Here is a 17,077-nt window from a genome sequence, read left to right on the forward strand (position 1 = left end):
TCATCAACAGCTACTAGCTACATATCGATACATACAAGTGTATAGGTATATTCACATTCACATTCATATTATCCATGCCAGTACCGGTCATCCCAAACAACATGACAGCAACCTACCCTCTACACCGTATACGGTTCTACGACCATACCCCTTCGCCCATCACCGCTCTCTCCTTCGCACCATTACCCCTACCTCCACCTCGAGATCCATCCTCCTCCTCGTCAAGGGGCAAACAGCAACAGGTATATAACAAGGATGAGTTTGGTGTGTTGATACTGGCTAGAGAGAATGGCGAGGTGGAAATATGGGAGTACGCAAGGGACAATGAGAGTAATATGAGTGGGAACTGGGTGTTGAAGAAGGTACGTTCAGTTATGTTTCGTACTATCATCTGGAAAGTAGATCGCACCAGCATAGTGTTCATGTCTGACGGCTATTATATAGACACTACCACCAATACTTACTTACCCAACCATATCATCCATCGCTCTTACCATTCGAGATCCCCTCAATTTCCATAAAAAGTCATACAGCGTCCCTAAAATTGAAGATCTCAGATTATTCACAGCTGGATCAGACTCCACCGACCTGGTCGAAAGATGTCTCATCACGGGTAACATACTGGTAAGCTCTCTCTCTGACCTTCATCTGCCCTTTAGCCTACTTCTACTGACCCTCGACCAGTCAACATATGATATTCCCTCTCCACCACTCTGGACACTGTCCGTAGCTCCCACCCAAGACCTACTCTGCCTATCAAGCTCCTCAGCAACTCTCCATTTCCTAAGTATCCCCCAACCCACAATATTCAACAAATCACCAAGACTCGAACCTCCCCCCTCCGAGCTCCTGCGTTGCGATACCCTACCATCGAGAACGAGGACAGTGTCCATCGCATGGGGTATACCCAAACTCGTCAAATCTTCTTCTTCTTCAGAAGATGGCGAATGGGAATGGAGAAATACATATTTGATCACTGGAAATTCAGATTCATCGTTCCGTAAATGGGACTTACCTCCTCCATTGGATCCGTCAAAACCTAATCTGATCAACAGGGTGACGCTGAAGAGTAGAGCGGTTTTGGAGAAATTGGCAAAAGCCGGTAGGGGAGGGAAGAAAGCTGGTGGACAGGCGGGCAACTCGAAGGGTACGATTGTATGGGGTGTGGGCGTGTTACCGTGAGTTCTCATACCATATCTCATATCACGGCTATCGAGTCGATGAGGTGGCAGGATTTGCCTTAGCTGATATCACGGGAATTTATACGCAGTGATCACCACTTCGTCACTTCCGATTCGCTCGGGAATGTCACCTTCTGGGATGGACAGAGCATGGCCCAGAAACAGCATTTCAGAGCTCATAAAGCAGATGGCATGTGTCTTGCGATTGGTCCGGTGAGTTTTACCTTTGACTCCCGCATGATCCAGTACGAAAATATATGTATAGCTAATATGTCGATGATCATATAGGGCGGTCGAAGTGTATTCACCTCAGGACCGGACCAAAGGATATGCCAATTCGTCAATGTCCCTTCGACCTCCGGATCAGGTTCTCAATGGGTATTAACCTCATCTAAGAGAGTCCACTCGCACGACGTCAGAGCCCTAGCGGTATTCCCACCTTACCTCCCTGTTGCCACCAGCGTAAATACGGAGTATGCACCAGTAATAGCATCGGGAGGATGGGACATGTCCCTTACGTTCACTTCTGCCGGTATACCCGATTCGTCGTCTTCCCTCTCTCTCAGGAACCCTCTAGGCAAGTCGAAGGGGGCTAGTGGATCGCGAACCACTTTCGAGGAATCCTTCTCTAGGCGGACGGGGTACTTTGGCGATGGGAGGGTGCAGTTCGCACAGGAGGGGAGGATGATTCTGGGTAGGAAGGAGAGGAGCGTGGGTGTTTGGAAGGTTTTGGAGGATGAGCAAGGGTGGGAGAAGGTTTTGGAGATGGAGCTGAAGGTGGGTGATACATACCTCTTATTGTTATCGGAAATCTGTTGTCACCTGATGGTCAGAGTCACTTGTGAACTGTAGCTGACTGATATGGTTCGATATGATAGTTACGAACGAATTTGATCGCTTCCAGCATATCGCCTAATGCAAAGTGGTTGGCTGTTTCTGATTTGTACGAGACCAAGCTGTTCCAGTTATCTGTGAGTGATTGCAATATCTCCCCTCTGCTTTAGAATGTCATTGTAAACAGGGTAGCATACAACTCGTGTAAGCTGACATCTGTTTTGGACAACGCAGTCACAAGGAAATACAATCCGACCTATCCGGGTCAAATCGTTCCTATCAACTTTGACTTCTTCAACTCAACTCGAACACTTATCAATCCCCTCGAAAGGATGCGGATCATCTGCTATGAGATTCACGAATGATTCCCAGCGACTGATCCTTGGTTTGGTCAGCTCGGGGCAACTGCTTGTTCTCGAGCTACCTGAGGAAGCAAGCGAGGATGTAGAGGTGGTGAAGTGTTTTACGAGGGAAGATAAGATAGTTGATGGGCGGGTGGTCAAGAGTAAACCGAATGGTACGGCTAATGGGGATGTGAAGATGAACGGGGAGCATAACAGTGAAGATGATGAGGAGGAAGAAGATGACGAGGAGGATGAGGAAGATAGTCGTGATAAGAGTAGAGAGAGTAATGCTTGGATAGGATGTTTAGGAGTCAGCGAGGATAATCAGTGGCTTGCTGCTGGAGATGAAGAGGGGAGAGTCGGGGTATGGAATCTGGATACCTTGCAGGTGAGTCGGTGCTTCAACCTATCTGACTTTAGTCTTTGTGTTTTCATCATTTCACCTGTGCAAGTCCCACCATCAATACAAGCCTGGTCTATACTCCTTCTACCTAATTTACTCTATTCTGCTGAACTTCGCTGACCTCATCACCCAACACAGCTTCACGCCACCCTCCCTACCCTCCCCCATGCTCCCACCTCACTATCCTTCCCACCCACCTCTTCACCAATCCTCGTCCTGGCTTTGTCGACAAGTACGATCCAGCTGTACAACCTGGAGCAGCGTAAACTCCTTCAACCTTCACAACTGGCGGAACTACACCGATCCCTAGCATCTCTTCATACGCCCTTACAAGGCATCACTTTCCCCTCTCCTCCCTCAGCCTCGGCTTCAGGGAAGGCAGTGAAGATATTAATTTGGGGTATTGACTGGATGATCACTTGCGCACTAGACTTGGACGAGATAGTCAAAGGGAAGACTAAAAGCTCACCAGTATCCAAAGAATCAAGAAAGAAACGAGCGAGGGAAGCCAAATTGGCTAGAGATCAGATTGATACGCTGTCTACCTCCACTCCTGGGGCAGGAGCAGGCGGGGGAGAGGGGGAGGGGGAGATCAAGGTGATTAGAGATAGGTTTAAGAGCATATTGGGAGTTGGGTGGGTGGGGAACGAATTGGGGGTGGTGGAGAGACCTTGGGGTGATTTCGCAGGGGAGTTGCCCAACGCCTTTTGGTCGGGTGGGTATGGGAGGAGCTAGTGGGTTCGTGGGGGTTCTTGTTAATTTAGTAACAGATTGCTCGATGCATTGCATATATACATTTGTTTGGGTGTTTGCAGGATCTTCAAGTGTGATGATTGAGAGGGATATGCGGTGGAATGGTGTTCATACAATACAATACATCTGGTGTTTTCGCAAGCATCACTTTCTAGGCGATTTCTATTGATATGATGGTATAAAAAAGTCTACGTCGGGATCAATTCAGGTATCAAGAGTGAGTATGCAATTTCGAAAAGAAATGTTGAACACTCTATAGATAGGCGAAGGTGAAGAAATGTTGGAAAATAGGGATCTCATCTTCTTCTCCACTCCAGCGTCCTTATCTTGCTCCATATCCTGGTGATCCAAGACCAGATCCACCTGAATGCGCGAACCCTGCTCCACCCCCTGGACCGAGGGGTTGACGAACCACTCCGCCCGTACCAGCTGATCTCGGCGACGGTGCCGCCCCAAGTCCGCCATTGATGGGATTAGGCGATCTATCTCTAGGAGTGTTCGGCCCACTCCGAATTTGAGAAGGGATTAACCCATCCCATGGATCGTTGTTCCTCCCTACATCTTTCTCTTTCTCTTTGATCGATGGACTACCCCTGGCCTTCCCACCACCACTACTCCCTCGACTGATCTTCCCTTCCTGAGACTGCGTTTGTACCTGTTCTTCAGAACTAGACCCGAATATACGTTCTCTCGCTAGACGATACTGCTCTTCCCTCTCCTCCAGACTCTTCATCTTACTACCTCCTTTGTTGGCTTGATCGATATTGGAGGGTGAGGACGAAGCGGGTCGACGGAGGAGTTGGACTTTCGGTGAAGGCATAGGTAGGGGTTCGGGCGAGAGGATTTGGGTAGGGGCGGGACGGGAGTTCCTACAGCGAAAAGTGAGGTCTCGTTAGTATCGTACTGTACTGTACTTGTACGATGAGGTTTCAGGTTCCAACTTGTCATGAAACATCTGGGGAGGTTGCAATTGGAAATCGTTGGGCGGTAGAATGCAAAGGATTTGTATATTGGTATTGAAGAGGAATGTAAAGTGGGATAGAAGTCGCAAATACAACCTTCGAGAATATCGGTTTCTTCTCACAGGTCACAGGGGCATTCACTCACGCGCTATCCCATATCTGCCTATTACTCATCGGCTTATCACGCCTAAACCAATCATCACCATCCCCATCTTCATCGTCTGCTGGTTGTTGAGGTGTGGGACGTCGGAGTAACATTGGCTGACGAGAGGAGCCTGCCTGGGGTTGTTGGGGATATCTGGTAAATGTACCTTGCTGTGCAGGCTGGGACGGACGAGGTTGGAATGTCTGCGCTTGAGGCCGGAGAGAGGGGAGGGGTGGTGGTGCGGGTTTGGATGAAGAGGGTAAGGATATTTCGGCCTAATACGAATAAAGAGAATTCACATTAGCCTTTGTTCTTCTATACGATGAGGGAGAAAGCTCATCATAGGAGATCACCGAATTGGTGGTACTCACCGTCTCCCAGTCATCTTCCTCTGCGTCTGTGATGTTCGATCCCATCTTATCGACTTGTTCTCGTACGTGGTCTAACAAAGGTTGTATCTTGTTGTTGACCAGGAGTATGGAAGCACGTTGCGTTTTGAGGATATTCGGCCCCCCTTTGCTCTCGCTGGGTCTATCGATTAGATTCGAGATTTACCCTGGACCGTAGGTATCTCGAGTGCACCTTTCGCAGATGTTGAGGTTGAGCTTGTACGATATAAACGTATATATGCCTTGAGGATGATTGCACTCCATCTTTCATCGTTCACTTTCACTCCCCTTCGTCTTTTCATCCCAGCTCCAGAGGTCCTCCGCTTGTAATGTACACGTGGTGAGCACGAATGAGCGTGATATCACGTGATCCGGTGCTGTCTGGTTCCTGAGAAAAGTTGGAAAGATGAGCACTCGGGAGAGCAATGAGCAATAACACGCGGACCAAATCTATCTTACATCGATACCTCATTTGGTATTTGACAACTTCAGCACATTCAGATCGACAGGAAGGCAAGAAGGCAAGAAGATAATACAATATGAGACAGAAACGAGCAAAGACCTACAAACGAGTCATGGCGCTATACGTCCAGACATTTGGGTTCAGACATCCTTTCCAGATTTTAGGTGAGTGTTGTGCTGTGTCTCTGGGCGGATAAAACCACGTACACATTATGTGTAACTCGCTCATGCTGGTTTGATCTGACAGTAGAGAGGTTGCTGATACTTCTTGAATGTTATACACAGTGTCCCACGATATACTCTTGGAATCGTCGAAATCCAGTATGGATATCGTCAAGATACTGGGTGATGTTGTACAGGGAGAATGCAAGCCTAGTGAGTTGACGATCAGAGATCCCTTACAGTGTATACACCTGGAGGTTGGGATACTCCACGCATGAGGGATTCAAATACCGCTGCCTGCCGACCTACTCGACAGATTTGCTGATCTTCACTTCTCTTGATGAACCAGTGATCACCCAATGCTGTATGGAAGCCTTGTATGCACTAGGTAAAGATCATCAACAAGTAACGAACCTAGCCAAGACGTTTGAGAGGAGACGGTGTAATCATCGGACCGCTATTGAGGGTAACGAGTGTCTGAAGGATGTTATAGGTGAGTAGTGTGACATCTATACCATCAAAGTGTTACTTCTGTATACTCAATCAAACACCGCTCGTCGGCAGTATCAAATCTTATTGATAGCTGATATTTGATATTTGGTTCGATGTCGCATTAAAGGCCAAACCAACAAACACCGCTACGTCCTCGCCTCGCAATCCCTCGCCCTACGTACATCCCTCGAACCAGTCCCTGGACTACCTATAATACACTTCAACCGTACCGGCGTACTCGTCCTTTCACCCCCTTCAACAGCGACCATACGAGAGAAGAATAAAGGTGAAGAAGCCAGACGTCTGGATGGTCTACGGGAGATGGAGGGTGTGGTAGACGGGGAGAATGTTGTGGGGGCCAATACCCCCAGTCAGGTGGGGGCGGGGAGGAGGAAGGTGAAGGGGGTCAATCCTTTGAGTGTGAAGAAGAAGAAGAAGGTTCGGGTTGAGGGTGGCAGTAAGAAAGAAGCTGAAGTCGACGTGGGGAAGAAGAGACGAAGGGACGAGGAGGAACAGCAGGATCAGGATCAGGAAGGAGAAGTAGGTGAGGATGCAGAAAGAGGTGAAGAAGAAGCGGGAGATACATCGGGAAAGAAGAAGAGGAGGAAGAGAAAGAAGAAGTCTGCTGTGGCTGATGCTATCAAGGAGTTGAACGCTATGAACGAGGGTGAGAGTGAGGGTGAAAGTGGCAGCGAAGGAGAGTAGAGTAGATACTTCTTTGTACCATACCGACTTGACATGTACAATACCGACATTGATACACCCTGCTAGTCCATCTCCCTTGCCTTGATCGTACATAACCCCTTTTGACTCATGCATATCATAGGACTAGTCTGCTCTTCGGTTGTCGTCATCTGGCTACCATGGTTTCCCCGTCGGTTCCGTCGGAAGTGGTCTCGTAGTTCGCTTATCTTTTCGAATTGTTGATGCCTTTTATTTCCCATTTTCTGTTGACCATTTCCCATTTCACCATACATTGTCATTTCCCATCTCATCTCTATTATACAAGTGGAGAAGAAAGAGGATCTATCAGATAGATGTATACAGTATATGCTTTCACTCACTAGCAATCATCCATAACCGCCTGTACAAATTTGAGGGTACGGGGTCTCTGCGCTCGTTGAGATTATCAGTCACCAATCAACAAATTAGCGATAAACCACTGCGAATAGCTCATCACGACTATATAGACTCATCGCATTCTTAGCTGCTCCAGTATTCCCCAACAGCAATCCAATAGCTCAAATGTCATCCGAACAACCTCGAAGGTTGATCTGCTGTATAGGAACAGGAGGGACCATAGCCTCTGAACCTACAGAAGGTGGTCTAGCGCCGGTGAGTAGCATCACTTGCTATCATCTCACATCACCTATCCCGCAGGACAATAGCAACGCTCTAATCCCAATTCTAATTGTCCTGCAGACCCGCCAAGATACATTCTTCCGACGAATCCGCTCACACCCTTCCCTAACCTCTCCAACCCACTTCGACTCGTCCACCGTCTCCTTCCATTCGCCCGTCCACACCGAGCTGGTGGGCAAGAATATCAGGTATCCGAGACTAATCACGCCCGAATTGGACGATGAGGGTACTAGTGTGGAGTATGAGATTTTGGATTTGGATAGGCATCTGGATAGTAGTGAGATGACGCCTAGTGGTGGGTATAGCTTCCCAGTCAAAATCCCTTGATCCCATATCTTGCATTGATCTGAATCTGGAGCTAACCGGTTTGGGGTCATGGGTGTTATCGTAGAATGGAATATAATCGCTTCACTCGTACATGAGAACTGGGACAACTACGATGGGTTCATCATCCTATCGGGTACGGACACTCTGGTAAGTTCAAGTCACACCTTGCTTTCCCCATAACAACCCGGATCCTCCCCACCTTCGATACCTGTACTGGCCTTCCGCTTAATCCCCAATCTCAGCCGATAGCAGACACTTCACTTACCCCGTCATACCCTTAGGCTTACACCGCAGCGATCCTCTCATTCCTCTTCCTCGACGCAGGTAAACCCATCATAGTCACCGGTGCTCAAATCCCCTTATCCAGACCTCGGTCCGACGGCTGGAGAAATATCTTCGACTCGTTGTTCGTCACTGGGACGTTGGACTTTGCGGGAGTAGGGATTGTGTTTAATCATCAGCTATTGAGAGGGGCTAGGTGAGTAGTCTTCAGCTTATGTGTGCAAGGTGCTCCGAGAGACTTTTATGGACACAGCAGTCTCAAAGCTTCAATGATGATAGTAAGTACTGATGATTATCATTATCCCCCGCAGAGCTACTAAGAGCAGTCCCAACCTATTCGGAGCATTCACGACTCCCTGCGTACCCCCTCTAGTAAACTTCAACGTCAAAATCAGTATGTCCATCCCAGTCCCCTCCTCTCCCAACAAAGAGTACTCATATCCAAGGGTATATATAGCCTACGACTCCTCCCACCCCCTCACCCCCCGATCCCTAACCCCACCTCCACCTTTAATCCCCCTCCTGACCTCACCCTCAGTCCTCTCAATTCACATCTACCCAGGAATGACCGGCTCTCTCCTCGAAGCTCAGATCGACGCTGTCCCCACGTGCAAAGCAGTGATCATCTCAGCGTATGGGTCAGGTAATCTACCCATCAACGAGCATTCGGGAGTATTGCTGAGTCTGAAAAGGATGGTGGAGAAGGAGATTTTGGTGGTGGTTATTAGTCAGTGTGGGATACCAAATGTTTATCCTTTGTATACACAGGGAAGGACGCTGTTGAGTATCGGTGAGTTGGCTGTCATGTCATCCTTCGATACATCAGGGGAGGGTAAGAAGTATTCGGTGCGAGTATAGAAATGGACTTGGCATGGAAACATCCGATCTTATTATCACTCATTCCACGCAAGGGGTCCCTCCCATGACGGACTTCCATTAGATACAGAATTTTTATTTTCACTTTTCGATCAGAAAAGAGGATACAAAGCTGATTAATCCTTTTCCTCTCAACCATACAGGCGTTCTACCAGGCTACGATCTCATGCACGAAGCTGCATTTGCCAAGCTCATATGGCTCGTCTCAAGACCCGAATTATCTTTCAAGGAGAGACAGGAACTGTTTGAGACACCAGTTGTAGGCGAGATGTCCAAATGATATTACTTAGGATCTCATCTGAGTATATGATCGAGATACACACTTATTATTTGAATGGCGATGGAATAACGAATATGCAATACAGTGTTCTATCTCACGATCAGATATCAGATAAAGGTAGACATGAGTATTGAACTTTTTGCTATGAGACTCGATTATCTCTCTCAGGAAGATATCGTATCTTTTGGTCTGCACGTGCAACTTCACTGTCAGTTGTCGCGTGCTGTATAAAACACTACAGTACTGCATGCAGCTGATGGTGGGGCCGGTCTCTCAAAAATCTGTTATAAATATTCATGCTGTGTGTTTATGGACATATGAAGATCACTCTTTCGTTCGCTCGTAGCTCCTACGAAAAGATAAACTCGCCCACTCCTAATTGCGCAGTATCGATGAAGAATATCGCGATCGCCCAGTCTCTATCGTGGATATGTCGACGACTTCCCTTACGAAACCCTTTGGGCGTTCGTTCATTCTTGTGTGGAAATCACTCATTGCATCTGTGATCATACCTTCAACCGACTTGCGCATATCTTGACTTGGCTTCAGCTGTTTATCGATCTCCGGTCCAACTCTTTCCTCAAAGTTAAGTTCTTCCCAGGCGCTATATACTTTTCTTAAGGGGTTGGTCAGGTAAGTGATGAAGGTCTGGACGTCGCTGGCAGAAACGTCTGTCGTATTTTTTATATCCATTTTTGCCAATGTCATCTCAAGTCGAAAACACCCTCCTTTCGGCGTGATAGTCCAGGAGGTAGGATTTCCACAACGATCCCGAACCGTTCCTCTGTATTCACCGTCGTAGTTGGCACCAGCATTTTCATAACTCATCTCGGTGCGAGTTTGTCGTAAGTGTTTCCAGCTGTGCTACCTTGGGATTCCGTGCTGTTTATGAGATTGGATTATACGAGTGACTTATAACGGTTATGAAAGACAGTTTGGCGAAAGAGAGATACAAATTTTAGATCAGAATTCACACCCTTTTTATACCTTTTTGTTCGAGCTCGTTTGTTCACTTAAAAAAACGTTTTTTGTATAGCTACGCCCGCTCCGCAAAGAAGACAACTCAAGTCCGAAACGGAGATGAAAGAAAGGACGTTGATCATCCTTTTACTGTAGCCTCGCGTCATCATGCCGTGCATGCCATCAGATGGGGCTAACGTCAATCGTCCAAGTACAACAGTCTGGGTGCAAAATCTTCTTTTCATTGGAAGAGGGCTTGACACGCTTTCCGAACTGTTGTTATCTTCAATAATGTTTCGTGGATCGTCATACAAGGGAGGCGAGCCATGCTGAACGAAGAATGATACACGTTCAAGAAGACCGCGATGTCTACAAGTAGTGCGAGCCTCGGTGATTTGTGAGACACTGCTTTATCAGGTTATGCGTCTGATAGGTCAACAAGCCGTGAACTGTAATAGTCCGGGGATACAGGACTGTCACTCCCGATAAAAGGGAACTGCAAGACATGTCTTAGGAGGCTGAGACACGGAACAGAGATACTTCGCTACCGAGTACGAGTCCGCCCAAACGACGAGTCGGAAGTGCTTGTAGCGAATATTCGAAGTAGAGGTATAAATAGATGATTCATGAGATAAGCCTTGTAGAAGTCCCCTCAAGAAGTATATTGTATACCCTCGCATATTCGTTATATCGTACATCACATCGCACTTCGCCTTCGTGTCTTATTCAGAGTACATCGTTCAACCTCTTACATGAACAACGCTTATCGAGAAGTAAGGAGCGTCCGAGTTGCGCGATGCGATACCCTGAGGGAGATGGAGCTGCCCGCGGCGTCCCGCAACGGGTTTCTTTTTTGCAAACATTGCTTCCTACCTGTTGAGGTGATTATGATGAACGTTCTGATGGTGTCAACAGGGAAAGGAAGGGCGGACATGTTATGTAATGTGTATCGCGGTCAGACCATATGCTTACCAGAATATCTGAACTCGCAACTGCGCCTGCAATTAGCAGTTTGTCTGACCAGTGCAAAGTGGCGAACAATATGACACTTACTGCGAACAACTGAAGACATGGACCGCTCCTTTCGGGACTCTAGCATACATCTCATACTATGTATATACGGATAAGTGGAAATCAGGCAATTGTTCGCTCGCCACTCGTATAAAATCAGAACATTTCCCCCTTGATTGCGCCGTACCAGTGAAAACCCCCATTGAAATACCGCTTTCTCTATCATCGCTATGTCGAAGATCGGCAGAAAAGCCCCCCCAACGCGTTGGTTCTGTTGGGTGTGCAGATTCTCATGTGCCTTTGTGACAACCTCTGTTACAAAGTTAAACCCATCTTCACCCTCGCTAAGAATGAGCTGTCTACTGATATATCTCTCAAACCAGTACTTGGAGATGGAGTCGGCGGTCCAGTCCTCATATTTTTTTCCTAGAGCGCTCAACACTCTAGTGACGAACGGCTGGGCTTCACCGGCATCATTGTCTTCCGCGTTCCGTGTATCGCCTTTGGTGAAGTTGATTCTCAATTGATAAACATCATCCCCCGCATAGTAGCGCAGGGCAGTCCAGGAGATATCACTGCCTCCATCAGGGTGTGCGACTGTTCCACTGATTGTATCGGTGTGATCGAGCAGCAGATCATCGTAATAGTATGTCATGCTCATATTGGTCCCAAATCGTTGTAAGCGAGCTTAGTTGTGGGGGGTGCGCGCAACGGTTGTCAAAGATCGCAATTGAACGAAAGAGAGATACAAGTCTCCAGAGCAGAATTCAAACCCCTTTTTATACCTTTTCCTTACAAGTTTGCTGTGCACTCTTGAAATATTTTTCATATAGCTGCACAAAGAATACACCTCTCTCAGGAAGGAGATGGTTGCCAGGGGATGGAGCATCCTCTGGACCCGCCTCACTGTGTTGTGCATCTCACCAGATACGTCATTACGTCAATCGTCCATGTATGAAAGTCTAGATTTGGACCTCTCCCTTCATTGAACGAAGGCTTTTCCAACATGCGACATGTCGCATCCTTCATGGTGATGTTCAGAAGCGTCATCAAGAGGGCAGAATGCCATGGACGCAACATCCCCAACTTCCAAGAAGGCATTGACGTCAAGTCGTAGTGCAAGCTGTCCGAGATACCCCCCGAGATTTCCGAAACTCGTTGCCGAAACTCTTGTCAACATGCTTGCTCTAGTCCGGGAGAACTTGTACACAGATTCATCAGAGTAAGTGTCCCCCATATGCAAGACGCTATGTCCTGATCGTGTGAGGATATCGGCGAAGGACGCCACTCTGCTAAAGCTCTGGAGCCTCTCTTGCAACCACTGTATATAATGTATATGAAAAGGTTGTGTGAGCGTATGCGTTTCAAGTGTACTTCGAGAGTCTCCCAAACAGTATCTCGATATAGCCCGTCACGATGGGGACATCAACCACTTCGGACTGGATTTATACAAAGGGTGTCAAGCCAGTTGCTCAAGCCCGATCTGGAGTAGAAGGTCTTCTTATACTGTATGGCTACGATATGTTCGAAATTGCCACTGTCGCTTGGTTGCTTGGCCTGTCCCCGGAGCTCATTTGATCGTTGAGGAAGGACATAATTTGCTTCAAACTTCAACCGTACAATCTTGGTTCAAAGTAGCCAGCTTTGATTGTGGTGCTACACTCAGCTAGGTATCGTGCCAGTCTGATTTGCACGCAATACAAAAACGATCTGCAACTATGCGGAACACACTCATCCTCATCGCCAATTCATCTGCGCAACAATTACTGTGTGATATTTATGAATATGTGGGTCTGCTGGGAAGGGAGTAATATGAAGTGACGTCCACTGAGCCTTCGATCAGTCGACCTAACGCTATTGTTGGCGTCTGTCAATGAGCGTTCAATGAGCTTTTAGCCCATGATAATAAAAGCTTAGAGCGTCGGAGACATCCAATTTAGCATCTTCCTTGAGGTCTTGCCTGATCCCATGGGCAGTGAGTGCCATATCGACATGTCCAAAGGTCCCATCGGTACTCTTGACGTTGCTCACCATTATACGCCTCTTCCATTCATACTCCCCCCGACCTGCCGGGTGGTTCACTTGGCGGTCAATACGAGCCCAGTTAGGGGTTCCAGTGTATCAGGGCTCAATATCGACAGTGAGCGTCTCTTGGTCCGTACCTGCGATTGCAAAGGTCCTGTAACAGATGGTCCTTGGTGGACGAGTCTCGCTCATGAGTACGCTGGAATTTCCTGAAGCCATTGTTAGTTGTCAAATGTACGTATGTGTAGACCGTGTTAGTGTGAAGAGTCAGCCCAAAAATGAGCGGCATGCTGGCACTCTTATATATCTATCAGCGCAAGTGGCAACATTCGCATGTTGCACCACACACATACGACGGTGACTAGCTCGCTCGACTGGACTTCGCGCACACGCCAACGATCGAGCAGAGGATGAGAAACTTGGCTGAGGAGGCTCACTGACACTGCCCTTAATCGCCATTTACGTTCGAACCCATGTCTTCTAATGCAGCTCGGTGTCTTCTAATGCAACTCTGGAAGGTCTTTTTCATAATTCTATCAGCATTTCCACAGGTTGCCTTCGAGACGGAGGTTCTGCCTGCGCGCTTCCGTTATGCGAAGCCTTTCACGTGGAATGAGGAGAGGTGCTGAAACACTGTACTAGATACAAAACATATCGGAGCTGCAACGAACAAGTCGCCATGAATGGAAAGTCCCAACACAATATGTCCCATTTGGTATCTAACTATGTGTCTCAGCCTTCTATCGTACAGCTTATGCACACACCTTGGGCACTACCTAGTCAGGTCAATCCAGGTTTATTGGAAACCAAGGCCTGCGCAAGAGGAAAACGTCGTCCTGAGGATGGGCAGTATATGTAGACATGCGAAGGCGTCATCTCCAGCAATTTATGGCAGAATGCACCGCACAGCGAAGCCAAGATGAGGCACAAGGCAGACCTTCGGTGTGAGCTGATGTCGTCATTCACTCCTCTTTCGTAAATTGTCCCAGTGGTGGGAGATTGCGACTGCTCGTACCAGAGTCTTGTAGCTGCGAGACGCGTATGGTCTCATCTCAAATACAGTTACTCATGCCTTCTCTCACCTTGTTGGACACTTCCTCTTACAACTGTGCTCAGTGATAACTTTCGCGCCGACAATCTGGGCCTTCCTATTCCTTTGCACACAAGGGGGTGAAACAGAATCAAATAGGGACGATGAACAGAAACGCGCAGCTGCCTAAGGGGAACTACTCGCAGGAAACGTGTACGCAGATTGCTAGCTTTTATACAGTTTGCACCATCGGATCATTGAATGACAGAACTATATCAGGCTAGCCTTCTTAATTGGCCGGAGGGGATGAGGGTCCTGTGCCCTCAATCCCCTCTATGAGAATTGGTATACCTCCAAAACCTTCTCAACCCCCTCTCAACGCTCCTACCACTCTCATCTGTACCATCTACTCCCGAAAGATGTCTCGTGATACGTTCTAGCCATTCGTCCTGGCCCAAAGTCCTCGGGTCAGTCACAGAAAGAAGGATCACCGACCTATTTGATTGAGATCCGGAGACGGACGGAAGTAGAGTCAAAGAAACTTCGTATGTCCCTCTTTGACGATTGAGCGCATAGGATACAGTAGTGTTTTGTTCATCTTGTCTTTCAGATGGGATAACATAGAAGCGTTGACGCGTATGATGTCTTCCTGTACTCCTTCCTCTCCCTGTGCCGAAAGATCTGGCGGACAACGCCGAAAAGGTCTCGTTCGCGGTCAGGCCATGCGCACCATTAGTGGCGGTACCATTCACAGGAAGATCAAGCAGCCAATGACCATTGAAGATTGCCCAGAGCTCTTGGTACTCTGCAGAAGGAAAAGTGGGGGTCGAAGATAATGCAGTAAGTTGTGCGTTCCCTGTTCCGTCTGGGTTGGAGATTGAATTAGGCCCTTTGTCAGGTTGGTTCTGGTCATTCGATGTGAGATCATATATGAATGGCATCGTCCCTGTTGCACGCCGAGTAAGACGAGTTGCGGTGAGAGCGATCAGTACACAGTGCAGTAAATGGAGGGAGCCGCTTGTTTGATCTTGTTTGCAGTTCTACGAATGACCCAGTTTAGTTGGGATGACGGCAAGCGATTGATCCTATATATACCGTTTCTCCTACGAGCTTTGCCGGCCGGAACAAACAGTCGATTTTCATGAAAATGCTAGCGATGGCTCGGATGAGAGGCAAGTTCGGCATGAGCCATTCCGAGCTCGCCTAATATTGGTGGTGACGACGAAGTGAAGAAGGCATCTGCGAGCGGCTTCTATCATCGAGCGAGCACCACTCGGGCCGGAACACGGGAGAGTATCGGGTACTGTAATGTACATCACACAAGCGAGCCGGTATAAGACACTCCTTTCAGTCTCCGACCTATAAAGGGTGGGTAGGTCATTCAATCCGATTTGCTCACCATGATCATAGGGTCGCCACGGTACAGCTCGATGGTCAAAGTCGTGGTCAAACCTAGCATTGATTGTTACAGGATCGACATAGTACCATAATTTACGATTCGCATTTCCTGCCTACATACGAAGGCCATCTCTCTGTACATACAGTACGGATCGAAGTCAAAAATAACACTCGGACAGCTCATAAATTAGATGTCTGATCATCTGGAGGTCCGCCCAGTTATCGTCTCTTCGGGTTGTATTTCGACCAGAGGCCCCAGAGCTCGCGCCTCATGGGATATCTGTCATCAGGGTCAGAGAACACTTCTGAATTGTCGAATGACTGCAGCCAGTCGCCGACATGCGTGCCCTGGGGCTCGGACAGTGTCCACTCATATTTCACTCGGTTGGTTTGCTCGCCGTTGGTGCTGGGAGTCAAAAATTTTAAACCGACTAGCTTGCTTCCGTCATTCCTGAATTTGTACCACAGCTCGACTGGCCTGTTCTTCTGTCCGTCGAGGCGCGTGAAGCCGTCTTCGTCGATAGTGAAAACAGTGGGAGCCGCGGCATCATTACCGGTACCTGCATTCTCTTGAGGCGCTGCGTAGTTGGTGGACATGATCAGTACCGATTTTAACTACATGACGAGTGACAAGAACGAGGTTGTTATTTTCAACGCACCTGGACTATCTGGTGGAGTCGTACTGTTTCGTAAACTGGAAGGCTGCATCGTGATTTGATGTCGACAGTATTGGTATGGGTGTATGTGTGGAACTATGAGAAGAGTGCTCAGCATTCAAGCGATTATATCACCCTTTTTATACCTGCCCTGAACAGATTCAACACAACTTGCAAAAATAGGAACAACGGATGACCACCTTTCACATTGACGGAAGGCGACGAGCTACGTCTCGAGGTTTCAGCAGTGAGAGTCATCTAACCGAGGATGGGAAGTACAGGTCTTCCGATGAAAACATCTTTTTTGACATCCTTTGAGCTTAGTCAAAGGTGATGCACAGCATCTCAAAGCTGAAGGAGAACGACAACGAGCTGGATAGCATTTCAGAAGGCTACTGCGAAGCCACATTCAACGACATGGGTGATAGATGGGCTGTTCACCTTCATATCGCGAGAAGGCGACGGGCTAGGTTTGCGATCTTAGCCATGAGGATATCTCATCGAGGATGACGAGGATGAGAAATATACGACTTCCCATCAGATCGTCCCCCTTGACATGCTTTGATGCTGATCGAAGGGGCGGTACACTTCGTCTCAAAGAGGAAGAGGCACGGTGATTGGCCAAGCTGTAATTCCAGAAGACTACAGCGAAGCCCCAACCAACGACGTAAACAAGGGTGCAGGATGCGTTTACACCCTTATCTTTTTTCGTGAAATAGCCCAACCTGTATCCTCCACAGTCT

General features: G+C 47.9%; 5 protein-coding genes across 5 annotated transcripts; 3 read left to right on the plus strand and 2 right to left on the minus strand.

Annotated features, from left to right (window-relative positions):
* Positions 1-74: 74 nt before the first annotated feature.
* On the plus strand, positions 75-3,497 carry I302_102648 (uncharacterized protein; the record flags this gene model as incomplete). The annotated part of the gene is made up of 8 exons (XM_065869527.1): positions 75-362; positions 445-624; positions 685-1,178; positions 1,271-1,394; positions 1,470-1,958; positions 2,060-2,152; positions 2,250-2,747; positions 2,901-3,497. 8 exons carry the CDS (start codon positions 75-77, stop codon positions 3,495-3,497), a joined length of 2,763 nt encoding a protein of 920 aa, XP_065725599.1.
* A 340-nt stretch (positions 3,498-3,837) lies between these two features.
* On the minus strand, positions 3,838-5,038 carry I302_102649 (uncharacterized protein; the record flags this gene model as incomplete). Its single annotated transcript, XM_019188018.1, has 3 exons — positions 3,838-4,384; positions 4,623-4,897; positions 4,994-5,038. 3 exons carry the CDS (start codon positions 5,036-5,038, stop codon positions 3,838-3,840), a joined length of 867 nt encoding a protein of 288 aa, XP_019050896.1.
* A 512-nt stretch (positions 5,039-5,550) lies between these two features.
* I302_102650 (uncharacterized protein) lies at positions 5,551-6,832 on the plus strand (the record flags this gene model as incomplete). The annotated part of the gene is made up of 4 exons (XM_019188019.1): positions 5,551-5,638; positions 5,759-5,848; positions 5,985-6,128; positions 6,255-6,832. The coding sequence occupies 4 exons, from the start codon at positions 5,551-5,553 to the stop codon at positions 6,830-6,832; spliced, it is 900 nt and encodes a 299-aa protein (XP_019050897.1).
* Positions 6,833-7,372: 540 nt separating this feature from the next.
* I302_102651 (uncharacterized protein) lies at positions 7,373-9,254 on the plus strand (the record flags this gene model as incomplete). Its single annotated transcript, XM_019188020.1, has 7 exons — positions 7,373-7,462; positions 7,550-7,784; positions 7,881-7,963; positions 8,098-8,294; positions 8,410-8,492; positions 8,556-8,888; positions 9,118-9,254. The coding sequence occupies 7 exons, from the start codon at positions 7,373-7,375 to the stop codon at positions 9,252-9,254; spliced, it is 1,158 nt and encodes a 385-aa protein (XP_019050898.1).
* Positions 9,255-15,897: 6,643 nt separating this feature from the next.
* On the minus strand, positions 15,898-16,386 carry I302_102652 (uncharacterized protein; the record flags this gene model as incomplete). The annotated part of the gene is made up of 2 exons (XM_019188023.1): positions 15,898-16,256; positions 16,338-16,386. 2 exons carry the CDS (start codon positions 16,384-16,386, stop codon positions 15,898-15,900), a joined length of 408 nt encoding a protein of 135 aa, XP_019050901.1.
* Between the last annotated feature and the right edge of the window lie 691 nt (positions 16,387-17,077).

This window comes from Kwoniella bestiolae, chromosome 1, assembly GCF_000512585.2.
Source record: "Kwoniella bestiolae CBS 10118 chromosome 1, complete sequence".
In the NCBI taxonomy this organism is placed as follows: domain Eukaryota; kingdom Fungi; phylum Basidiomycota; class Tremellomycetes; order Tremellales; family Cryptococcaceae; genus Kwoniella; species Kwoniella bestiolae.